Source organism: Prosopis cineraria, unplaced genomic scaffold, assembly GCF_029017545.1.
Source record: "Prosopis cineraria cultivar Desert tree isolate PC_DT_omini unplaced genomic scaffold, ASM2901754v1 PC1744, whole genome shotgun sequence".
NCBI lineage: Eukaryota > Viridiplantae > Streptophyta > Magnoliopsida > Fabales > Fabaceae > Prosopis > Prosopis cineraria.
This window is the reverse complement of record NW_026557069.1, coordinates 10,779-23,003: the sequence shown is the minus strand read 5'-3', so window position 1 is coordinate 23,003 and position 12,225 is coordinate 10,779. Positions and strand designations below refer to the sequence as shown.

General features: G+C 30.5%; 2 protein-coding genes across 2 annotated transcripts; one reads left to right on the top strand and one right to left on the bottom strand.

Annotated features, from left to right (window-relative positions):
• The first annotated feature begins 2,423 nt into the window (after window positions 1-2,423).
• LOC129300779 (DNA repair RAD52-like protein 1, mitochondrial) lies at window positions 2,424-5,413 on the top strand. The gene is made up of 4 exons (XM_054939374.1): window positions 2,424-2,803; window positions 3,077-3,114; window positions 3,222-3,316; window positions 5,027-5,413. Exons 1-4 carry the CDS (start codon window positions 2,484-2,486, stop codon window positions 5,168-5,170), a joined length of 597 nt encoding a protein of 198 aa, XP_054795349.1. The 5' UTR covers window positions 2,424-2,483; the 3' UTR covers window positions 5,171-5,413.
• Window positions 5,414-5,448: 35 nt separating this feature from the next.
• Window positions 5,449-11,494, bottom strand: LOC129300778 (GDSL esterase/lipase At1g71250-like). The gene is made up of 5 exons (XM_054939372.1): window positions 11,266-11,494; window positions 10,130-10,257; window positions 8,776-9,018; window positions 7,705-7,954; window positions 5,449-6,097 (listed from the first exon to the last, which is right to left on the bottom strand). The coding sequence occupies exons 1-5, from the start codon at window positions 11,492-11,494 to the stop codon at window positions 5,877-5,879; spliced, it is 1,071 nt and encodes a 356-aa protein (XP_054795347.1). The 3' UTR covers window positions 5,449-5,876.
• Between the last annotated feature and the right edge of the window lie 731 nt (window positions 11,495-12,225).

Genomic DNA, 12,225 nt, shown 5'->3' with positions numbered 1-12,225 from the left:
ACCAAACTTTCCAATTACAAGCACTATCTCACATCTAATGAGTTTGTTAAATATCATTAACTCCATTTAGCTCTCATTAGCTTAAATAATATCCACTTCATCATCAAAGTGTCTAAGGTACATTGAAAACACTAGACCCAAACTTGCAAACTTATAAAAACTTTACATCTAGGTATAGAAAGATTAAACAACCCCCATTAATTCCATTTGGTTGATAGGTTTAGACCCATAGTCCTAATTCTGAAAATCATCATCTCCCAATCTCAAATCTTACTTTTAAAATGTCTAAAAAAAGGAGCAAAATTTGATGCTTTAACAAAGCAAATACTCTCTTTATCGCCCTCTCTTTATTTCTTGTTTCTCTCTTTTTGTTCAATCATTTTTTCATCTTTTTTAAAAATTTAATTTTCAACATTACGCCACAGCGTAAATGCATTATGCCATGGCAAAGCGTGTAGTGGGCCAAATTTCTTCTCTCCTAAATTTGAGTCTAGATGGCCCAATTGCCTTCTAGACCCAAATCCAATAAGCCCATTGTTTCTAACTACCCTCACACAAATTAATACTCAATTTCATCTAATTATCCTTGATTAGTTTACTTAATTCAAGAATTAAATCTAGAATGTTACACATAACATATCAATGTTTATTGACACATGCTTGAGAGTCAAGATCAATATTTAATAACAACTTGGTAATATCATGTAGCATTCTCAAACTCACTTTACATTATTTTCTAAATCACAGGATATTATTTTGGGTAGGGGGTACTGTACTATTACTTTATCTATCTCTCTATAATTTCTTCTTTGTTGGGAGATCTAGATGGTTGACTTTATTGAATTCTTCTCCTTTACTGACTCCTTTCACTACTACTAGCTCATTGTTAGGCATTTCTTCTAAAATAGATTCAAATGAAATTGCATTTGATATGTCATTCATTTCATCTCATAGACCCTAGAGGGTGTAGTTATACTTGTTCTCCCATAACTAGTCTCCCTCCCTATGGTTTTAAATAAGGTTCCTCTTCAACAATCAACATTGTTATTTACTGCTGGCACCTTTTGCTCTTCTAGCATTAAGAGCAACCAGGTGACAAGCGTTCTAATAATTAGAGATAGACAGGGAGCTTACTTTTTCATCATACAACATTTTTCCTGATCTAAAATCAACTCAAAGTCCAACACTAGATATCCCGAGGGAGACATTTAACAATTTACTTCTATTCTTTGTCTTAATTTCCTCATCTCTTCTTCTTTATAAGATCTTCACTTTAGGAAGTGGGATAGAGCTAATGGCTAATGTTTTGAATGTTGCCTCTATACATTCCTCATATCCACATTTCATCATCTTATCTCATGTAGTCCATACCATACCTTTGGCAAAATCCCAATCTGTTGTCTCTAAACCTATATACTAATGGGGATTTCCTTAATGTATTCTGTTAGGTTGAAGTCACAATTTTGATCGAGGATATAGTACCAAGAGGCATCATAAGTTCATAACAAGAGGATATAGTCCTTGTCCAATGCCATAGCTCAATCCTCATGTCTAAGCTGAATTTTTTAGAGCATGTCAAAGGCTCAAGATAGCTTTACTCAAAAACCAATTCATATATGCAAGCTTCATAAAGTTTAATTATGTACTAAGAACCTCTTTTCTTGCCAAACCAATTTACTGCTCAATTAGTTCAATTATCTTAATTTATTTATGATTAAGTTACTATATTAAATTAAATTAAGGTAGGTATAAAAAGAGTAGATAATTTTAATAATTAAATTAAATATTTTCTAAAATAAGAATTAGTTAAAAATACTATATTTATAATAATTTTTTAAAGGTTGAAGTCATAGTTATTTAATTTAGGGCCAGTTTGTTTTAGCTTATTTTATGAAAAATAACTTATTTTTGAAAAAAAATTTATTTTGTGAATTTTTATTATATTTGTTTAAACTTTTGAAAAAAATCAAAATATGAAAAACATATCTCTGATTATTTTAAGAAGCTATTTTAAGTAATTTTAAAAATAATTTAATGTAGTAGATGAAAAAGAATGTGTTAAAGAAGCAGGATATATGAAGATATCACAAAATTTTAAAATAACATAATAATAAATCATTTATATAATAATATAATATAATATTTTAAAATAATATAATAATAAATCATTTAAGATATTATAAAATTTAAAAATAACTAATTAATAATCACTTTTTTATCATTTTAATTAAATATAAAATAATGTCTGCTTATTATAAAATTTTTACAAATAATTTTTTTTATAAAATATCTAAACTATTTAACTTTTTTTAATTTTAAATAAATGCGCCGTTAATTTAATTGATTAAATCCATTCACGATAGAAATGGCGGGGAGTGCAAAAGGACCAAAGTGGAATTTAAAAAGCCTTAGGAAGACAAAACCCCTTCGAACCCCCAAAATTAGTGCGCCTGGTCCAGTTTTCAGAGTGAACCCAAAAGAAAATGGCGTTTTCTTCTCTCAGATTGAAATCTCTTGCTCGAGCGCTCTCATCATCAACGTCTGCTTCTTCTGTTTCGTCTTCCAAGTCGAAACCGGTCCTTCCTCTAAGCTATTGGCGCTTTTATCCCAAATCATCTTCTTTTACTTCTGCTTCTGCAACAGAGAGTGAAAGACTCCGCGACGATAACGGTGACGTCGTTCCTACCTCTGGAATCAGCAGGCCCCTCTCTGAAATACTTAAGGAGCTGAACAAGAAAGTCCCTGATTCATTAATCAAAACTCGCGTTGAGAAAGATGGGTTCCCTATTAAATACATTCCCTGGTATTCCCATTTTTTTGTTTTTAAACTTCCAGTATTCTCCTTGTCTAGATCCCAGGAAAAATGAAAATAATATAAAAGTATATTCATTCAAATTTTGGTATCCTGTGTCTTGGTATGTGGGTATCGTTGTTTATCATCTTTTATTTTCTGTTCTAATAATAGTGTGAAGTAGTCATCTGCTATCGTCCTGTTGGGTCTTGTTAATGTAGTAGATTAAACCCCGCCCTCGTTAGTTTACCTTATTTTCCTATTGCTGTGTTATTTCTTGTACAGGCATGTCGTCAACCGTATTATGAACTTACATGCTGCTGGTAAGCAGATAGTCTTATCGTACTTTAAATGATGATTTTATTTTTGGATATCTGATTTGTTGAAATGTCTATCACAATGAAATCTATAATATTATAATTTCTCATAGAGTGGTCTGGTGAAGTTCGAAATATCAGCTACGGTGCTGATGGCAAGACTGTCTCGGTAGTTTATCGCGTGACCCTTTATGGCACTGATGCAGAGGTATCAATTCTTTTGCCTTCAAGTTACGTAACTCAATTTTCTGTTTCACTTTTGATACTGGCATCATACTTTTTTTTTTTTTTTTAATTTGTTCCCCAACATGTATTTTCAAATTTTTGTTTGATTTCATGCTGTGAATTGCTATTATTTTTTTATTATACGTGATATTTCTGTCTTTAAAAAATAATTTCATCACTAGCCACTTGAGCTTGAGGCTAGCTCCAGTGGTATGGGTTCGGTAGGGTTAGTGTAGTGGTCGAAAACTCAAATTCTCCTTTTGTAACTGAAAGAAAAATTTGATCATCAAAATTCGTGTTTTGCATGCTAATTGTTCTACAAATAAAATATTAAAAGAAGCAAAACTTTCTTGATTGGTAGGAAAACATTTACTATATCTTCTCAAATTTTTTCTTTTTAATGCTTAATTATAAATTGAAGAGTTTCTTCCTCGTATATAAAGTAGAAACATGAATTTCCACACATATAGAAAGTGTCTTGGACTTAGAAGTTGGGTCTATAGCATATGGGCAAACAATAAATCCTTCGTGACGTGTATCTCATTGTTTGAATGGCTCTTCTTTGAACACATGCACACAAGCTAACATATAACTGAAGGCTGTCCTTCCTTAAAACTTGCTACATTAGTCAGCTTGATTAACTATTTTCTACTATTTGTGTTCTTCTTGTACCATATAAGTTATCACATTGCACTTTTACTCCTTGGTTTAACCCTTAAAACCTAGATGTACGATGGTTTTAGTAACAAAATGTGTATATCTTTCAAATCAAATGCATATGGGAATGCCTTCTTCATGCGTCATTCTTTTAAAATACTCAGGATTGCAATTGAAAGTAGAAACATGAAGCAGGTTTCCTATTTTAGATGACTATTCAAGTCGAGCCCAGTTTCTCTATTATCTATAGGTGGTATAAATAACGTGCGTACAGCTAAAGAGTCAATGGAGATTGGAAAGAGCATTTCACAATGGCAAGAATGTAGATGGCCATGACAATTTAGCTGTTAAAGGAATAACTTAAGATAGTGGAGCCATTAAATAGTTACATCAATTCTCTTATACATCGAGCGTATTCATTGATGGGAGTCTACTGAACCTGTACATGAAGTACTCTGTTATTGGATATTGATAATTTTTTTCCCTCATCTTTTTATATCTTGACTATTGGGTTTGATTTGAGCAGTTTTTTTGGTGACAAGATTTGAGCATTTTAATCAATATACAAAAACAAGATGTCTAATATTGATAATTTCTTATATTGAAAATGTTAATCAAAAGTAGTAGGTGAGGTCATATGCCTGCAACATTGGCTAAACATGAGTGCTATGCAAGTATGCATATACCGAGCTTCACAGGGCTGGGTATTTATAAAAATAATGATTTAGTCGTCCTACTTAAACACTTAGACAATGTCACGCAAGGACAGCATGGTTCGTTCTTTATACTTTCTACTTGTAAACATCAAACCTGTTTAAGTTGAGTGTGCATTATTTTTTGCATCTTTGCTTTTGAAATTCATGTATTTACACATCCATGTTTGAAACTCATTCTTATTTAATCTTTCTGTGTAGTCACTGAAGGAAAAATATGCTCCAGTTATTGAGGCACTAGGCATTATGCTGCTATAATTTATGTTGAACTTTTCTTCTTCACATTATTGTTTTTTCATCCGTAATGCCCCCTTGTTCTGTAGATTTATAGAGAGTCAACTGGTACTGCTGAATTGGATGACACAAGTTATGGAGATCCTTTACAGAAAGCAGAAGCTATGGCTTTTCGTCGAGCTTGTGCACGCTTTGGGCTAGGGCTTTACCTTTATCATGAAGATGCATCATAATCAGTTGGTTCTGCCATGTAAGTTCCAATGGTTTGTGACTGCCATTTATATCTTCTTTTGTATGCAGTCTTCGTCTATTAATTGGAAGGGGATCATATATATTGGGATGGTAGTAATAGGAAGCCGTTTTGTTTATGGTCATTTGAAAGTGGCCTCCACAAGCTTCCGTAGTAGCAAGCGGAATTTTCCAGGTCATCTATCTTTTGGATTCTTTGCAATCAATCTTTAGCATTTGATACTCGACGTGTTTGGGTAATGTGATATATTAATATATACAAGTATGAATGAAGTCGCATTATTCATAATCATAAATAATCTAGTTCACATCAAATTTCATATAAAACATGGCGCTCATAGTCTAGTTAATTTTGATACAAGTCTGATGGGTCCAATATTATCTTGTGTGAAGCACATCAGACCCTAACTAATTTATCAATATTTTATGATTGTGAAAATCAAGATGCTAGTGATTATTTGGTGAAATGATTGTAGACTCTTGTATTTTGCCCGGTGCACATATAACGTGCAGGTTCTAAAATTCTAACTTTATTATTTAGATGCTTATATGTGTGTGTATATATATATATATAGAAACTGAAATGAGTGATAGAGAAATACGATCTATATTATTACTTTATTCTGCCAGGGAAATAGAGCTTGCTAGTACAGATAGTTTTGGTACATTTTGGCCAGAGTGTGCAGATAGCTAAAGAAGAGCCATCTGCTGAATATTAATGGGATAAGAATCAGAAGGTGGGCCATTAACAGCTCTCCAAGAGAAGACATATGCTGCAGATTGTGTTGGATGGAAGGCATCCCAAAACACATATTGGCTTCTGTTTGGACATGGAACTTGAAATGGAAGACATGTTATTTGCCCTTGGTTCCTTCCCATTCCACAGCAGCCTCTATCAATCACACTGAATGCTGCACAACATCGCCATAGTACCATTGTGGTCAAATTAATTTATCATATCCTTTTATGTGAGAAGAGGACACACACCCCCACAATCTCAAAAATTTAGATCCTAATGCTTGAAGTTTGCGGAGTGTCTCTCAAGAGTGAGTGAGAGGGAGGGAGAGAGAAGGGGTAAAATTTTAAGTGAGTCTAATATTCCTACATATTTTGTCACTCTGCTCGAGAGATGAGGGATTTCACACTTAGAATTTAAATTAACAAGATGTTTAAAGGACTCGGCTTCTCTCCTTTAAGAGAAGCCTTTGAGGCAGAGGGAAATTTGGACTTTTAGATAGATTTAATTTTTTAATTTTTATTTATATTTTTAAAATAAAAAATATATAAAAATTGTAAAAAAAAATTTAATAAACATATGACAGTTCAGATTTAATATAGATGATTCAAATTTAATATAAAAAATTTAAATTGACTTTTTTAGATATATTTTGAACAGTGTAAATATATTCTGAATAGAGCAGTAAATTTATTAAAAAATTAATATTAAATTTGGACCATCTATATTAAATCTGGACTGTCAGATTGATAAATATATTTATTAATTTTTTTACAATTTTCATATATTTTTATTTTAAAAATATAAATAAAAAATAAAAAATAGAATATATTAAATCTAGACTGTCTAGATTGATAAATATATTATTAATTTTTTTTACAATTTTCATATATTTTTTATTTTAAAAATATAAATAAAAAATAAAAAATAGAAATATTAAATCTGGACTGTTCAGATTAAATCTTGACAGTTTAGATTAAGCCTCTGCCTCAAAGGAGAGGCAGAGGAGGCTTCTCTCTAATGCATTGAGAGAAGCCGGGTCCATGTTTAAAATGGGATTATATATACACTTTGGATGTGACATACGAAATGGAGCATGTGAAGTACATCTAAAATAAAGAGACAAAAAAGAGGGAGTTTTAAATTTTACTTACCGCAGTCTCTATTTGATTGGCCCTTCACAGATTTCATACCTTAGAAAATCAAAATCAATATGCAGGCAGGTTGTTTAAGGATCATATGCGCACTTTAGACTGCATAAACAGAAGTCTTTGAAGCACTTTTAAAATGTGCGTGGGAGAGACAGTAGAAAGGAAACCTTATAAACTAGGGTCAAAGTGCAAAAATACTCATAAATTTTTTCTCCAAAAGCTTTGATATCCTTAAGACAACAATGGTGTATGGGTAACCATTAATTTTATAAAATACCCAACATTTTCCGATCCTTAAAGTTTTTAGTTATTTTTGCACCATAATCCTATAAGTTATTATGGTCTCTTTCTGTTTCATAGGTATGCATGTGTTTCTTGTGCCAGTAAGATCAAAATCATTTACAAACTTCAAAGGATACACACAAACAAAAGTCGTAACTTTTAAATTTGAAAGAAAAATCTGTTGATTGTCTCTGAATCTGAAGTGAGAATAAGAAAGAAAATGAGGCAGTGAGTCTTGTACATACTCTCTATCTCTGACAGATTATAGAGACACTTCACATGTGTAAGATTCAAGAGGATCTAAATTAATATAGACACAAGTTGTTTAAGATGAGATTAGAAATCTTACAGTAGGCGGCAGGGTTATTGAGGATATCACCAAAAACAGCATAAGTATTGCCATAGACAAACATGGCATCAGGATGGTTCTTGTTGAGCTGGTCAACCATTGCTCTCAGGCCTTCATTGAAGGTCCCAAGCATCTGGTTCACGCCATCTGCACACCTTCCTGGTGGGGCACTTGCTCGTTGGTTTGGAATGCATCCCAGTGGTCCTACTCCTGCTAGGAAGAACTTCCTTAGCCCTAAACTGTATAGTGCCTGCAAATCCCAACACTTCCATATTCAATAATGCAGCTCCTAATAAATCCTTAATGTCTAGGTATATTGCCAAATGTATTTGATATCTACATCACTGCACAAAATCAATTGTTGATATATATATATATATATATATATTGGTTTTCTGACTAAACCAACTATAAAAATTACCTAACAAAAGTAGTACCTAAATGGTGAAGCTACCTGTCTGCACTCATACACGTACTTCACTACTTCTAACTGATATGGGGGTCGAACTTCATTATCGATAAGGACAACTGATAATCTAGACGGAACAGATCATGGGTTTTAATGCCAAATCCTATGGATCCAGTGGCATAAAATCCTCCCTCTTTGTGAGGGAGGTTATAGGTTCAAACCTATACTTGTGTGTGTGTGGCTGTGTTTCAATATAGGTACGTCTGTCTAGATTGACTGATGTTTTTTTAATACTTGGGTGTTTTTTCAAGCGTATTTGATATCAAGCTCTTCAACTAAAACATGATAAAATCACGCTGAAGGGGCTATTTTTTATTTGGGGTTTGATAATATTTGAATCTGAATTAGCACCAAATACCAAAATATTGGCTTGAAAGATATTTTGAAATGGAAAATGTGACTAGAATATGAATGCAAAAACAGCTACTGAGAAAAAAAGAAGGGAGAATATCAATGAAGGGTTTGGACAAATTGGATACTTGTGAAAACAATTTCACTTGTTAATTGTTGATGTTTACTTAAAAGTTTTTGTTAGATATTAAATTTTTTCAGCGGTTCTTTAATGATATTCTTCCAAAAAAAAAAAAAAAGATATATATTACCTGGATTTGACGAGCATAGCTATTGAGGAGAAGATTGCCAAACTGTTGGGGATTGTAAAGGTAACTGGAATTGTATAGTGTGGGCAAGAGATAGTTGTTGATGTAATCATTGCTTCCAAACACCAAAATTGCTATTGATTTGGCCAAGTATTGGCTCAATGCTGTTCCATTCATCATTGTTCTCAATTGATTCAATGTGTTCTCAAAGTTCAACACTTGCTGGTTCAAGCTAAACCTGTCGCCCTGTTCAAAATATTATACAACTAATTAATGTTCCTTGGAATTTCGATTCCATTAACATGCAAAATAGAGTTTAAATGGATCAATGAATTTTTAAATATAAAAAAAAACCTAAATTTAGAGTTTTAATTTTATTTTAAAATTTTAAGCAAATATCAAGTATTTTGTAGGTGGAACTTATAAAGAGGAACGATATTTTTTATATTTTTGGGCAAGATAAAATATTTTTAATATTTTACTATAATGGCATTTTAGTCAAATTTTATTGTAATTGTAAATATCTATAATTTCGCTTATTTAATGGATTTTTTAACATGCATCTTGCATACATAACCTTAAATAACAAAACAACTATTTTGAAACAAAGGAAGTACAAGTTTTGAATTGTATGGCTTTTATCATGCAATGCATGTGATCTACCTTTTTATCTTTAAGATAGTAAGAAATCAGATGATTGTATAAAAAATGTACAAATTTAATTAAGTGTTGTACAAAGTAAAATATAACATTTTGGGCTAAAATATGGTGATTACTTAAATTAAATTTTCCTGAATAATAAAAGTATAGGATAATGAAACTTTTAATCTTTTAAATTTGTCTCAAATATTGATTTGGTTTTTATATTTTTTAAAATTATCATGTTAATTCTTTAAATTTTCAAACATAAATGGACTTTTAAATAAATTTAATGTGTAAAATATGTTAATGACTTGATATGTATATATATAGTTATGTGAGAACAAATTAGCTTTTAAGTCAATTTAATTTTTATTAAGGTAATCCATTATGTTGTATTTTGTTCTTTTATTTTTTTTTTAAATTCACGGGTCTGTTTTTTCTAATTTAAATAATTACATTTTGTTATTAATTTACGTGTTTACTATCATCATTATTTTATTATTCATATCAATAAATTTTGATAGTATTATATTTTTTAAATAATAAAAATTAAATTGATAATTGAGACAAATATAAATAATGAATTTAATAAAAGTTAATTTTAAAAAATTAAATTAATAATTAAAATAATTTGAAGGATTAAAAATTTTATTATTCATAAAAGTATTAATGAAAAGTTCAAAGCGTATACTGAAGAGAGTGGAGTGTACAGTACATAGTGACGGCCAGTTTCTTGAAGAATGCCAGCAGCCCCAGAAGCAAAATTGACTCCATTAAGTATTGTGGGTCCCCTTGTTGTGGGGTTTGCGAATGCTGCTGCTTGAGGGACACCTAACAGGTTTCCTGCGAACATATTCCCACTTTTTTTTTATTTAAAATATTTTTAAGTGTTGTATTTATTTTTCTAACATCTACTCTCTTGAAATGTATCAGAGTAAAAAAAAAAAAAAAACTTAAAACGTGTAAGATTTTTTTTTTAAATATACATAGGCCTACGGGAGATATACATATCTTGGAAGATATTGATAATTTTTTTAAAATAGAAGATTGGTTAGAGTTGTAATTTTATTTTAAATCTGGTAATAACTTTCTTAAGAACTGATAACAAAGCATGCAATAACAATAATTTTATTCTAAGAAAAAATTGAATAACTTTAAAGATTCTTAATCTTAATCATTTTTTTATTTCAAATGCATCAAAAATATATTTTCTCAAATTAATGATCTAATTAATGATAGATTTCAGAAAAAGTAGAACTCAGTAAGGGAGGAAAAAACAAAAGAAAGAAAGCAAATAGTAATATGACTTTTTAATTAACTTGACTTAATAATATGTATCACCAAATGGATTAACAATAAAAATCATCAAGAAAAACTTCGTTTTCCAAAAAGAAAAATAATAATCAATGCATACAATAAGACACACATATTTTTTGTTAGAAAGTGTAAAAATGATAAGCAAAATAAAAAAGGATAAAATAATTGGAATTTATAGAAAAATTAAAGAAAATAATAAGAGACAATACAAAAAATTTAACATGGGAAATATTTTAATGTAAGGGACAAAAATTCCAAGAGTAATGGCGAGAAATTTTATTATAGAAAATTAAAATTACTATAATTTTCTCTTTTTGGATGGAGAGACTAGATATATATAAAGCTTTTTATAAATTAAAAATATTAATTTAACTGATAAATAATTTCTCCTAAAATCTCAATTATAAGTATAATAGAGATATGATAGACTTTAAACCAATATAATATATAAAAATAATCACAGAAAATTATAAGGATCTGACTCAACATATATGTATAAAATAATCGCAAAGTTTGATTAATAAAAATAATTACCAATGAAGTCAGCAATGTTGAAGCCATTGGAGAATCTACCAGTAGGACCACCTCTGAAATCAATTCCATAAGGAAAGTAATTAGACTTTGCCAAAGTGTTCAACAAGTTATTGTTTCCAACGTCCACCAATGAATCTCCAAACACAAACAAAGCAGGAACTCTCTGTGTCTGTGCCTTCACTTCCAAGCTCACCATCATCAGATTCACAACCACAACAACAATAATCATCAAACCACTCACAACTTCATTGTTATTCCACGTACCCATTTCTTATTTCTCTCTGTTGATTTTCAAAGAAACCAAACATGGTGTGTGTATATATATTGTGGTTTCTGAAACTGTTTTGAGTTGTTTGTTGCAGAAAATGATGAAACGAAGCCCATAGAACCAATGCGTTGTGTGTTCTTGTGTGTGGTTTTTCTCGTGTTTTTGGTTTTGCCTTTTCAACGTCTTTGTTATCTTTTCATTATTTTACTTGATGGAATCTTCAGTTTCGTAACCATTTCATCAAGTTCCATGCTTGTTTGTTATGAAACGATCGACAGTACGTGTAGTAACAAACTGGGTGACTTGTTGAGAATGATTGGTAAAATAAATTTAAAATAAGCAAAATACTGAAATCGGATTAGTCATTAAATTGATCAAGACACTGGTTTAAGGGTTAATCATCAAAGCTGTAATTGAATCGTATCAAAGGCGTAAAAAATTAATCATTTTATTAAATTGGTCAAAATATTAGTTTAACTGTTTAATGATTCAACGAATCGGATTTTCTTGCTGTGAAAATGAGTAACAAATTCTATCATGTCATGAATAACGTAGTTGCTTTCTGTAGTTTATTATATACAAGTCCCAACAGTGCTGTTTGTATTGGGCTTCAAGACTCTCTTTTATTCTATTATTATTTTTCATTTATTTCTATATTTCAATATTTTACTATTTGAATTTCAATTCTCAAA